The sequence below is a fragment of the Orcinus orca genome, chromosome 14 (assembly GCF_937001465.1).
Source record: "Orcinus orca chromosome 14, mOrcOrc1.1, whole genome shotgun sequence".
In the NCBI taxonomy this organism is placed as follows: domain Eukaryota; kingdom Metazoa; phylum Chordata; class Mammalia; order Artiodactyla; family Delphinidae; genus Orcinus; species Orcinus orca.
Window position 1 is genome coordinate 57,101,924 of NC_064572.1, and position 12,952 is coordinate 57,114,875.

Genomic DNA, 12,952 nt, shown 5'->3' on the forward strand with positions numbered 1-12,952 from the left:
CCCTCGGGTTGCGCTGTAGGGACTGGGACGCCCGAGCCCTGGGGCATTTCGGGTCCCACAAAAAGCCCCAAGAAGCAATCATGTAGACTGATGGGGTGGGAAGGATACGAAGCGGGAGGGGACAGTGAATTTGGTCCTCGAGTCCCGAAAGGCGCCGGGGGATATCTGCTCCTCGTGGGATTAGGGAGTCTCTGTGAAGCTTTGAGAAGCAGTGACACTATCATCTTTTGAAGGATTCTGGAAGTGGTAGATCAGAGACCTCGGAGGGGTGGGGATGTCGAGATTCTCAACCCCGGCCATCAGGGCTTGCGATGCCAAGGTAGGCATCGAAGACCGCAGTTTCCCTGAAACAGAAGCAGAGCAAAGGGGAGAACCCCCAGCCCTTTAGGCTTGGAGTGCCGGGAGGGGACGAGGCACCTGGAAGTTCGAGGGTGGGGATCCCAGAGAGAGCCCGCATTAGCTCCGTGCGCTTGGTCAGTCCACCCTCCGAGCTCCTGCTGGGAGCCGGGAGGTTCTTGGCGCGAAACTGCAGGCCCCGCCCGAGGATCTGCGCGGGGCACGGCCCCCGGCTTAGCCGTAGCGCCGCAGCAGCTGCCACTCCCCACTCCAACCCCTCGGAGAACGCGCCGCTGCCCACCGCCTCCAATCATTACTCTGCGTGGAGCGCTTTAAATATGCAGAGGCGGGTCACGTCGTGTGAATCGGTATCAATCCGTAGGGAGGGAGCCAATATCTATATAAATGTGGCCTGGGTGGGCCGAAAAGGGTTAAAAGGCTGGAGAAGAGAGAGGTGGGCGGGGGTCTACAGTCCGGGTGCGCGCAACCCTGGTTGGCAACGCCGGTGAGTTGCTCCTTTCTTTGCCCTCCTTCGCTGCTTCTATCGAAGGAGTGCTGACCAGGGGAGGTGGGAGATGGGAGGTTCGAGCGGTCCCCAGGCAGCCGGCGCCCGCGCAAGGGGGTTGCGTTTTGGCCCGGGAGCCGTCGGACTCCGGGAAAAGTCCTGAGCGCGCGGGTCTCGATGAAGGCACGTTTCCTAAGGGCGCGTGGTCACTGCTGCCCTCCGCTGACCGTCTGCTTTTAGAGCGAAGTCCTTGTCCGAGGTTGTAAATCTCGGTTTTGGTCCCCAAGCCCCAGGCCCTTTCCGGACAGAACAAGGTGAACACTGCGTGCTGCCGGCGCCGCAGTTCCTGCGCCTCCTGCGCTCGGAGTGGCCTGGTCCCGGCAGGCTCGCCATGCTCCCCTGGGGGCTGAGCTGCCTGTCGGTGCTGGGGGCGGCGGGCACCGCTCTCCTGTGCGCGGGCCTGCTGCTCAGCCTGGCCCAGCACCTCTGGACCCTCCGCTGGACGCTGAGCCGGGACCGAGCCTCTGCCCTGCCCCTGCCCAAAGGTTCCATGGGCTGGCCCTTCTTCGGGGAAACGCTGCATTGGTTAGTTCAGGTGAGCAGTTCGTCGTTTCCGCACCCCAATATGGCCCCTTCTTCCCTATCCCCCGCTGGTTCTCAATGTTCCCAGGGTTCGTAGCCAGCCTCTTCCTGTCGCCCAGGGCCCCAGGGAGCATACACGGCCCTGACCTTTGCCCAGCTGCTCCCTCGAAGGGACCGTATGTCACTGGCGTACTCTCCAACGCAACTTAAGTACCGACAAAACGCGGGGGTGTACAGAGGGGTTCCAGGACCCTATGTCCTGCCACCATAGAATCAGGAGTCAGGAGCAAGTCTCAGCAGTGAGCTCTTTGGCGCTTGTGTCCCCATTCTGAGTCTCAGTTTCCTCATCTCACCAATGGGAACAGAAGCATATACATTACCGTAGGGTAGTCACGAGGCCCATTTGAGACTGTTTTGTAAAGAGTAAGGCGCCAGCCTAGAGCAGGAGGTTTTTATCAAGCGGCAGTTGGGAGGCCTGGGCTAGATCCTCAGCTGAGGCCCAGCGGCCCCATCCCTCTTCGCTCCTGGCTCGCAGGGCTCGCGCTTCCACAGCTCCCGCCGGGAGCGCTACGGGACAGTGTTCAAGACGCACCTGCTGGGCAGGCCGGTGATCCGCGTGAGCGGCGCCGAGAACGTGCGCACAATCTTGCTGGGCGAGCACCGCCTTGTGCGCAGCCAGTGGCCGCAGAGCGCGCACATCCTACTGGGCTCGCACACACTGCTCGGCGCGGTTGGCGAGCCGCACCGGCAGCGGCGCAAGGTGAGCCTAAAACAGAAGGTGCCGTCGGGACGTCAGACCCGCGGTTTCAGAGAACCTACCGTGGGCCAGGCCGGGGCGAGGTGTTAGGGGTACACTGTGAACCTGGCCAGGGCCCCTTACTAACAAGTGGGTGCCATTGGGCCAGTCCCTTACCTTCTCCGGCTTTGGTTTATAAGGCCAGGACTGGGACTTAAAGGTCCTTTCACCTTCGATCTTATGCGATTCTGATACCAGAAGCGCTGGAAATTCAAACTTAGAGAGGGTTAGCGACGACTTCCTGGAGGAGGTGGCCCCTGTAGCCTGGATGGATGGGAGGGACTGTGTACATCAGAAAAGAACTAGAGGGAATGGCGAGAGCAAAACCCAACACATTTGGGTCCGGGTCTCTTAGAAGAGGAGACAGGCCGAAATTGGCCTTTTGGCTCCTATGGAGTCGTGGAGCAGAGGGAGCCGGACGGCTGCCAGGGCTGACCCCGCGCACTCCCCACAGATCCTGGCGCGAGTGTTTAACCGCGCGGCGCTGGAGCGCTACGTGCCTCGCCTGCAGGGGGCGCTGCGGCGTGAGGTGCGCTCCTGGTGCGCGACCCGCGGGCCGGTCGCTGTCTATGAGGCCGCCAAAGCGCTCACCTTTCGCATGGCTGCGCGCATCCTACTGGGGCTGCGGCTAGACGAGGCGCAGTGCTCGGAGCTGGCCCGGACCTTCGAGCAGTTCGTGGAGAACCTCTTCTCGCTGCCCCTAGATGTGCCCTTCAGTGGCCTGCGCAAGGTACTGCCGCCCCTCCCCAAACCTTCCCTTTGGGGCTCCCTCGGTGTGCCACAGGCGTCACCTCTGCTGGGAGATGGAGGCTCTGCACAGTGTGGGGAGGCGGCGTGGTGTGGCGGTGGGCGTCGGGGCTGGCCTCTGTCCTGACTCTCTGTGTGACCCGCGGCGGGCCACCCACCCTCTCTGGGTCACGCCTGAGGAATGGGCTCCAGCCCCAGCAGCCGCCGGCTTCCCCGACGTTGGGTATTGGTGGCGGGCGCCCAGCCAGTCGTCTCAGCCCCTCCCCAGAGCGGCGCCTCCTGCCCTGGCCTCCAGCGCCTCTTTGGAAGCCCCGTGGCTGCGGAATGGATGGGAGCACGAGGGCCGCAGACACGCCCCCCGCCCCCGCCCCGCCCCCCTCCCCCCCCGACCCAGCCCGGCGCCAGCTGGAGAGGGGTGGGTACCGGCTCCCCGCCTGCGGCCCCAGGCCCGCTAGTTTCCGGATCAGAGAACCACGTCCTCTTCAAATTTCAGAGCGATGGGCTGGGCCCAGAGAGCAACCGAACTGGGGCTTCTTATTGTGCTGATGCCCTGGTTTTCGTCACCTGAATAAAAATAATAGTTATGTATAAACGTATATGCTATATGCGCTGATTGCCTTGGGTACATTTTCTGATTTAATTCTCTCAGTCTGCAAAATATTATTATTCTCATTTTATTGATGAAGAAACTGAAGCTCAGAGACGTTAAATGACTTACCCAAGATCACACAGCTAGTAGGGAGGGGGGCAGGATTTGAACCCCATCTCCCCTGACTAAAAAGCCCAAGTGCTCAAAATGCTTCCCCAGGCAGACGCTTTCGCTGTGCTTGCTCCCTGAACTCTGGAGGGCCACCCCAGCCCTCTTGCCTACCCCTTGCAAAGGCTAAATGTTTAGACTTCCAATAGTGTCCTTTAAGCCAGAGCTTTCCTGAGTGCATCAAGGTGTCCCTTCCTCTCTGCACTGGTGCCCACTGCCCCTGCCTGAGCCTTGTGCAGGGAAAGGACAATGGACTGACTCCCTGGCAGGGTTCTGTGCCAGACATGGACACTTGACAGCTGTGTGACTCTGGATAATGGCTTGACCTCTCTGAGCCTCAGCATCCTCCCATCAGGAGGACAGTAACTGTTTGCCTTGCCCCAAAGGGGGCTTGTGATCAAGAGAGAATGGTGTGTGGGGACAAATTCCTAAGCATTTATTGAGCCCCTTCTATGTGCCAGGCATGGAGCTAAGCTGGGAAACTTTTAACACCAGGATCTCAGCAGAGCCAGACCAGCACTGGGAAGATTTTGGGGGTAGGTGTCCAGGGCTGGTCCCCTCAGCCTTCCTGCCCCACCTCCCTTCTCTCCCTGCACATCAGGGCATCCGGGCACGGGACCAGCTGCATCGGCACCTGGAGGAGGCCATTGCAGAGAAGCTTCATGAAGACAAGGCTGCTGCGGAGCCAGGCGATGCCCTCGACGGGATCATACACAGCACTAGGGAGCTGGGCCATGAGCTCTCAGTGCAGGAGCTGAAGGTGGGTGGCGGGACATTTCTCCTCCCCTCTTTGCATTTCTAGCAGGTCTCTACACACATGCTGCCTCCTGGAGCAATGGAGCTGCATCCTGTTGGGGCCCACTTTGAGCCACAGGCACTCCTCAGGGCGATGGGAAAGAGGAGACCTGGGTTCCACTTATGGCTCAGCTGCACCCACTATCTCTGTGGCCTTGGGCCAGTCACCATCCCTTTCAGAGGAGAGTCCATGGCACGAATCCTAGGCCCTCCCTTACCGGTTCTGGCAGCAAACAGCTCTCCCCCTCCCCCACTTCTCTGTCACTCCATGCCTTTGCTTCTGCTGTCCCCCTGCCTATGAAGCTCTCTTCACCCCTTTTCTCTACAAACCCTAAGGGTTCAGGGCTAAATTCCACAGTCTCCTTGAAGCTCCCCTCTTCCTCCCCAAATCTACACTTCCATGAGCCACCTTGGCACCTGGCACCTCTCTACCTGTCTGTTGCCACTGCAGAATCTCCTGGAGAATTAGAGCCCCTCCCCATGTATGCATAGTGCACATACAGTGGAGGTAAGGAGGGAAGCTTTGGAGTGGTCCCTGGACCCACCTGCTCGAGAACCCAAAAAGGAGTGGAGAGGTTGGGGGGCAGGGAAGTTAGAAATGGGAACACCTCAAGCCTTCGGGGCCTCAATTTCCCACTTTCCACTAGCCAGCCACTGAAGGGTGGGGCTCACTCAGCCTGAGTTTCTTCTCCAAGAATGGGACTAATAATCTCTTTCCTGACTCCTGGATGGTTGTGAAGTCTGGAAGAGTCAAAGGAGTTAGAAACAGATGAGCAGGGGGCTCTTGAGTCATGGGGGAGCCAGTGGATAGGAGCAGTTCTGGGCTGGGAAGGGGAGTAATATGGAAAGAAGTGGATGGTCCCTCAGCCTTGGCAGGGCTGGGGAGCTGGTGACAACACCCTCCAGGTTCTCAGGAAGGGACCCACTGGCCAGAAATCTTCAGTTCTGGCTGGCCAGGGAGGACCTTGGAGCCCCAAGGTCTCTGTCCTAGCTCCCCATCTTGTGCAGGGCAGGCAGTTAGCCTTGGATCAGGTCATTCATTCCACACATATTATTATCTACCTATTCAGTGCCAGGCTCCATGCTGGGCCTGGGGATACAGCAGTGAGCAAACTATAGCCCTTGCCCTCGAGGTGCGAGACGGGAGGGGTACATATTCATCCTATAATAACATCAATCAGTGTGTAAACACAAACTGGGTGCTGCAAGGAAGGAAGACAGCACACGGGGAGTTGGGAGGGCAGAGGCAGGCAGCGCACACCAGGAAGAGGTTTAGTCACTGGGACCACCGCTAAGCAGGAGGAGCCCGATGCTTGCGTTGGTGGGAGGCTGGCGCTGCTGCTGCTGGTGCCTTGGTCAGTTCCACTGCCGTTACTGTCAGGGCGCCCAGCTGGGGTTGTCGGCAGCGCTGTAGGCAGCACTGCATGGTTAAGAGCGCTGGACTCCCAGCTCGGCTACTGGGACTGGTGACGGCAGGGACCTCGAGCACCTCTCAGAGCCTCAGTAAAACGGGCATTGTGCCGCACAGGATCGGGGTGAGTATCGAATGAGTTAATACACGTAAAGCGCTAAGAACAGTACACAAAGTGCCTGGCATTATCTTTGGGAACCTCCCACGGCAAGTGGATAGATCCTCCTCTTGCTCGTTGCTATCTGTGACTTCCCCAAGTGTCGGACTTGGGATTCAATCGACTCCAGGACCTGCACAGCTAGCCGCGCCACGGGAGCACCCGGCGCTCTGGCCTGTGTGCAACGGCAAATATGGGGCCCCTGCGCCTCAGGGGGCCACGAGGCCGAGAACCGGCTAATGGAGACTCAGCGCTCCCGGGCTGTCTTGCAGGAGTCAGCTGTGGAGCTCCTCTTCGCCGCCTTCTTCACCACGGCCAGTGCCAGCACGTCCCTCGTCCTGCTACTCCTGCAGCACCCGGCGGCCATCGCCAAGATCCGGCAGGAGCTGGCGGCGCAGGGGCTGGGGCGCGCGTGCGGCTGCGTGCCGGCGGCCTCAGGGGGCGGCGCTGGGCCCCCGGCCAACTGCGGCTGTGAGCCCGACCTCAGCCTGGCGGCGCTCGGCCGCCTGCGCTACGTCGGCTGCGTGGTCAAGGAGGTGCTGCGCCTCCTGCCGCCCGTGTCCGGGGGCTACCGGACAGCCCTGCGCACCTTCGAGCTCGACGTAAGTGCGCCGCGCCGCCCGCCCCGCCCCTGCCGCCGGCCGCGGGAAGGTGGGGTAGGGGTAAGGACCGAGCTGTCTGCTCTTCCCCTCTCCGGCCCTCCGCTTTCCCTCCTGGAAAATGGGCTGAATCCTCTTCCATTTCCCGGGAACCACGGTTGAGGCAGCAAAGCAAAGTTAGGGACCCCGTACACTTCAGCTTTTGGCAGTGGTCCGGGTGAATCAGTTAGAGCCGAGTTTTAGAATAAAAACATCCTTTTCTCCGCCCAGCACCCGCTTTTCAGCCAGTGAGGCTGGGTGGGGCACAAAGAGAGACCCCCACTATGTCCCGTATTCCATTTATCTGGCTCCCTCACAAGAAAAAGGGATTAATCATTGTTACCAGTCCAGGCCTCCGGCTGAGGCCGGATTCCAGGGAAGCGGGCTAATTAAAGTATGGGGTATGATCAGGTTGGCATGAGCTGGACAATGAAAGTTAAGGTCTAGGACTGGCTCCATCTCTTTATGACCCTGGGCAGTTTCCTTCTCACTCTGGGCCTCAGTTTACTCTCTGGAAGGAAGCTGCCTTGGTCCCTTCCATCTTTGACTCCAGGTGGGGCCCGGCTGTGCTTCGCAGTGGCAGCATCGGGGGAGGGGAGCCCTAGCGCCGCTAAACTGAAGGTGTTTGCCTGAATGGCTGCCCCTGCATCCCCCCTACCACCAGCCCAGTCTCTGGGCGGCTCCAGGCAGAGTGGGCACCTCCTTCCCTGACCCTTACTTTAAGCTAAACAGCAAATGTCCCTAGTGCATTGCATACCAGGATTTGAGGACCCCTAAGGGAATGGGATTGTGCCCCTGAGTTGCTGTCATGGAAAGAAAGGGGGTCAGAGCCAGCAACTTCATCACAAACTGGTGTGAAGAAGAGACTGATCTCTAGCTGAATGAAACCAAAACATTTTGGGAGCTGGCATTTGAACTGGAACAGTGACGGGTTAGGATGGGGACAGCACATCACTGGGAGGGGATGGCCCAGACAAAGGTAGGTGGATTGGTGAGGGGTTTAGAAGTGTCGTGGATGCTGAATCTTGGAATTCAGATGTCATGCAGGCGCTGGGGTGCAAGACCTTAGAGAAACCACAGGAGAAGGGCACTGGACCACCAGGGTGAATAGAGGCAGGAGTCTTAGCCATCCTCCAGGTTCCAGATGGGAAAACAGGCCTAAAGAGGAGAGGGAGAGCGCCTTGGTGATTCCAAGATCTGTTTGCCTGTGAGAGCCTCCCGAAGCTGTTCAGGCAAGGGAAGCAGGATGCTCGGGGCTGGAAGACATCTCAAAAGTGGATTCGCTGAAAAAGTTGGAGGTGAGCAAAGGGAACATGAAAGCTGCCTTCCAACAATTTAATTGTCATGTGCACCTTTTTAGAGTGTGGCTGCCTGATCTGAACATTACTGTACAGCTGATGGGTGGCGAGGACAGAGAGGCAGTTTTCAGTTGAGTCCCAAGAAGAGCTGTAAAATTGAGATGATAAAGGAGCTGTCGCTGGCACTGTTCTGACCCAGGCAACTGGTGGGTGCAGGACTAGAATTTACGTCTCCCGATCTAACGTGAGAACAAAAAAGACAAAAACAAAACAGTGAAACAAATAATAGAGCACATTTACTGACCACTAATATATATGGCCAGACCCGTTATTTGAATCCTCACAACAAGATGGGCATTTTGTTCTCACTTTATCATTTAAGAAACTGAGGCTCAGAGATTGAGCATTTAGCCCATCGTCACACAGCTCACCAGGGAAGGAGCTGATATGGGTATGCAGAGCGGTAGCTTCCGGGTTAGACGCGCCTCCCTGCTTGTTTTCGGAAGCCTGTTTGATATACCCCAGGTGGAGGATCGGTTCGGGCTGGGTTTCCGGGTGCCCCGTGGTCAGGCGGGTCTCCTCACCTCCCCGCAGGGCTACCAAATCCCCAAGGGCTGGAACGTGATGTACAGCATCCGGGACACGCACGAGACGGCCGCGGTGTACCGCAGCCCGCCTGAGGGCTTCGACCCAGAGCGCTTCGGTACTGAGGGCGAGGATGCGCGGGGCGCCGCCGGCCGCTTCCATTATATCCCGTTCGGCGGCGGTGCGCGCAGCTGTCTCGGCCAGGAGCTGGCGCAGACCGTGCTCCAGCTGCTCGCGGTGGAGCTGGTGCGCACGGCGCGCTGGGAGCTGGCCACGCCTGCCTTCCCCGCCATGCAGACCGTGCCCATCGTGCACCCGGTGGACGGTCTTCGGCTCTTTTTCCACCCGCTTGCGCCTTCGGCTGCGCAGGATGGGCGACGCCTCTGACCCGCTGCGCCGCGGAACCTGACTTGGCCAGTGGCAGCGGAGCACTTGCGGAGCCGCGCATCTGCCTTTCCCCAGTACCGGGTCGGGCGCACTCTCTAGTTCACCAAACGGTTACTGAATGCGGCTCTGTGCCGGACTCTGTGGGAGGAGACGCGCGAGCCACCGCCACCGCACTGGAGAAGTGCCCTGGCCAGTGGGAAGGTGCCTCCTGCCCTCCGCACGCACCCTGAGGAAGGAAAGGTGGTGGGCCAAGTCTTTTAAGCCCTTCCCAGGATTTCGAAGCAGGGATGGAGGGAACATCTCCACTGGAAGCCAAGCCCGGGAGGAGGCATGGATTGCAGGGCGGTGGGGAGGCTTGCTAGGGGAGGATTGGGCCGTAGAACAATGCGGGACCTGCAACGGTCGCGAGGAAGAGGGGACGCCGGGAGCGCATCTCTGGCCTGGCTTTGGGCCATAGGAAGACACCGAGAAGGCGCCCAACGGAAGGCCTTCAGGCAGCTGGCCTCCGCCAGGTGCGCCCTAGCCACTCTGCAGGTCTCGGCAGAAACCCAGAACGGTGGGCGCTTCCAGGGCTCTAAACAGGCTCAACACTGCCGGATTCTGCTGGTGATTTCTTAAAAGAAAAATTCCTAGTTCAAGAACACGTTTAATCTTTCCATTTATACAAGGGAGAATAGGCAAACGAGAGGACTCTTTAAGGCTGGATTATTTTCATGGGAGATTGAGACATAAAGACGTTCGAGGTATTTGTACCCAAAACAGAAGGGCCAAGAAATCGTTTCCTGGCAATAGTTGGGTGAGGGGGCTACAGCTTGGCTGGGCAGCTGCTCCCTGGTGGGAAAGTGGGATGAGGGGGGAGGAAGACTCAGGAAAGACCCCCTCCCCTTCCCCCAGAAGGACCTACCCTGCATATATCCAGAGAGAGACGAGGAACTGGGGCAGCCTGGGGTCCAGGCTACTGGGACTTCTCTCTTGAGCATAGCTCCAGGGAGCTGGGCTGTGAATTATCTCCAGGGTAGTTGGCTGCAGGGACATCCTGGTTTACCGCTTCAACCACCTTTATTACAGGGGAGAAACTGAGGCGAGAGACTGGACCACTCAGCCAGTGCTCTCCTCCACCCCCATCACTTACTCCCTGCTCCAGCTCCCAGGCCTGTGGCTGCTGCGAAGCTCTTGGCCTTTTACCCTTTCAACGCGATCCCTAGATTGGCCTAAGGACTCTCTGGACCTTTCCAACACAGAAGTTCCCAACAGTGTTTAAATCTGAACCAAGAGCCTCCGGCGTCATTATTCCTAACAGCTCACTGTAACCCGCCATCCACCTTCGGACAGGCTGGGGGCAGTTGGACATGATGGGTGAGTCAGGAAAGTTGCCGCCAAGGCCTGAGCTGACCCCTTAATGAACCAGAAGAAAGCTGGTGCCCTCCTGACCTTACGCTTAAGGTGGATCCTGGGGCCAGAAGGAAAGGGGGAAGCAGCAGACACAGGCAGGGTCGGTAGCTCCGTGCAGCGGGCCCTTCCGAGCTCGGCTGACACCGCCATAACCCCCTCCAGGGCAATTCATCACCCACTGCTGACCACAGGCCCTGGCGCCAGGCCATGGGATCTGCAGGCAGGTGACAGAGCCACAGAGCCGGCAAGAAGTGGCGGATCTGGGGGCCTGCCCTCAGGGCGCTCCTGAGGCTGCAGAGACAACATCTCGGCCTGAGAAACTCCACTAGGCTGAGGTGGTGGGAGGACCAGGGCTTGGGGCTGAATCTGACTTGGGGAGAGAGACTGGGGGAGGGGGCTCTCAGAAGCCCAGACTTAGCTGGTTCTGAGAGACCTGGTTTACCTGCTGGTGGTCTGCACTAAGCCCCTGTAGGGGCAGCTCCAATTTTGCTCTAATTTCCCATTGATACTTCATTCTCAGTAATTTCCAAGAAAACCTGAGCTCTTGCTTTAGTAGCTCTTGATTCTCTGAGGAAGGAGCAGATGTGGTTCTTGCCCTCCTGGACTTGGTGTGCTCACCAAGGAGGTAGACAGTAAATAAACTCACAGACAACAGCAAGAACATGTCTGATGATGATAGTGCCGTGGAGAAAATAAAATAGGCCTGCAATGCACAGTGCTGGGCAGGCTGGGGCCTGGGAAGACTTCCCTGGGGTGACATTCGACTTTGGAAGGAACCAGCAAGCGGTGAGCTGGGAAAGAGGCACCCCAAGCAGAGGGAACAGCAGGTATAGAACCCTGGGATGGGGATGAATGCTCAAGACAAGGGAAGAAGGGGTTGGAAGAAAGGTGGAAGGCGGTGCTTCAGCTGCCTGGGCTCCCCTGACCCCAGTCAGGAACTCACTCCCCACCCCCCAACCCTTAGCAACAGGCTGTTTTGCAGACATCTTGGAAACATTTTATTTTCCAGTGAACCCTCTCCCCACCTACTGCCACCCACGAAAGTTCGGCAAGGGATCTAGATCAAAGTTCTTATTGGGCTGGTAATTTATGGGCCCCTTCCCCTCTTCAAGATGTTCTTTAATGATCCTCACTATCCCATTTAATCCTTTCCTGCCGATCGCCCCCTCGGGTCTCGATGGGCAGGTAGATTAAAACATTTTTCCCCCTCGTGGCGATTTCCAGCGCGCAGGCCCCGCTCATCTTGTGACCCGGCGCGCGCTGAACTTGGCGAGATGGCCCTGCAGAGTTCATTCGGATGTCACGGTCCGGCCTGCAGGGGTCACAGGCGGGTCAGGCCGGAGGATTGGGACTGGGCCCCAGGTCACGCCCCCCCGCGCGCCAGCTTTGCTCACCGGCCGGAGGCACTGTCCAGAAAGGGGCGGGCCCGGGATTTCTGAGAATTACCTCCAGCGCGTCTCGACCCGGTTCCAGCCGGTGCCCCCGAAGTCGTCTGTCACTGTTTACAGTTGTGAAATCGTTAGAAGAAATAACAGTGGGAGAGACCCTTCCCTAGAGCCTCTGAAACGCCAAGTAGGTTTACGGAGAAACGCCGACTCTCCGAAACTCATCCTGGGGCGACCCAGGCTTGGAGCGTTTCGGCGAGTGTGCGGTCCCTGCGACTCCGCAGACACTTCCCGACCCGCCGGGTTTGGGGACCACCGCGGGAGGGCCGCGTATTTAACAGCTGTCAGGATCAAGGTATATTCCATCCCCAAGGTACGCTTTCCAATGAGTGAGGCATGCTCCTGGGAGAGCCGGCTCTTCAGTTTTAAACAAACATATCATTGCTTCGTTTTAGGCGCGACTGGAGGGTTCATCACTCAAATCAAAGGGGGCGTGTGGCCCTGACTGGTCCGAGGCAGTTTGGACCCAGTCCCACTGGCTTGACCAGGCAGGAATCAGGGAGCGCACGTGCGCTTCCCGCAGTCTCCGAGCTCCAGGCATTGGCTGCAGGAGCAGTCGATGGTATAGCTGGGCGAAGGCCAGAAGACTCACTTCCCAGTACGGATTCCCTCAACACTCTTATCAGCGGCCGGCAGAGGCCTGAGTTTAGGGCCCAATCCCCCTCTCGCCTGGGTGGCTTTCTGCCCGGCAGGAGCTGGGAGAGCAGAGGATGGCTCCAGTGCCCGGAGCCCAGGTTACCTTGGTAACGTAGCCTAGCGTGCCTGGAGCTGGGAAGAGTATTTGCAACCAGGAGCCCCTTTTGGAAACTCACAGCTTCCTCGTGGTGTAGACAGGCCAGGAATGATCACCTCCATATTAAGGAGGAGGAAACAGGCGCAAGGATGTGCGGTAACTTGCCCAAGGTCACTCAAGTAGAGATGGAGCTGGGACTCACAGCCCAGACTCCGGGCTTTCCATCCATCCTCCATCTCGGCGTCCTTATCCTGCCAGGGCTAAAGACCCTCTTCCCCTCTGCCTAGCTGGAGCTGCTAGCCCCAGGGCCCTCGGAATCCGGCCGGCTGTGGCAGGATCGCAGAGCTCTGGTTGCCGCCGAGCCGCGGATGAATTGTCACCGCGGTCC

At 58.7% G+C, this 12,952-nt stretch overlaps 1 protein-coding gene across 1 annotated transcript; it reads left to right on the forward strand.

The window, feature by feature from the left end:
• Nucleotides 1–524: 524 nt before the first annotated feature.
• On the forward strand, nucleotides 525–11,752 carry LOC101277292 (cytochrome P450 26C1). Its single transcript, XM_004279406.3, has 6 exons — nucleotides 525–1,436; nucleotides 1,959–2,183; nucleotides 2,674–2,949; nucleotides 4,325–4,483; nucleotides 6,359–6,688; nucleotides 8,617–11,752. The coding sequence occupies exons 1-6, from the start codon at nucleotides 1,233–1,235 to the stop codon at nucleotides 8,992–8,994; spliced, it is 1,572 nt and encodes a 523-aa protein (XP_004279454.1). The 5' UTR covers nucleotides 525–1,232; the 3' UTR covers nucleotides 8,995–11,752.
• The last annotated feature ends 1,200 nt before the right edge of the window (nucleotides 11,753–12,952 follow it).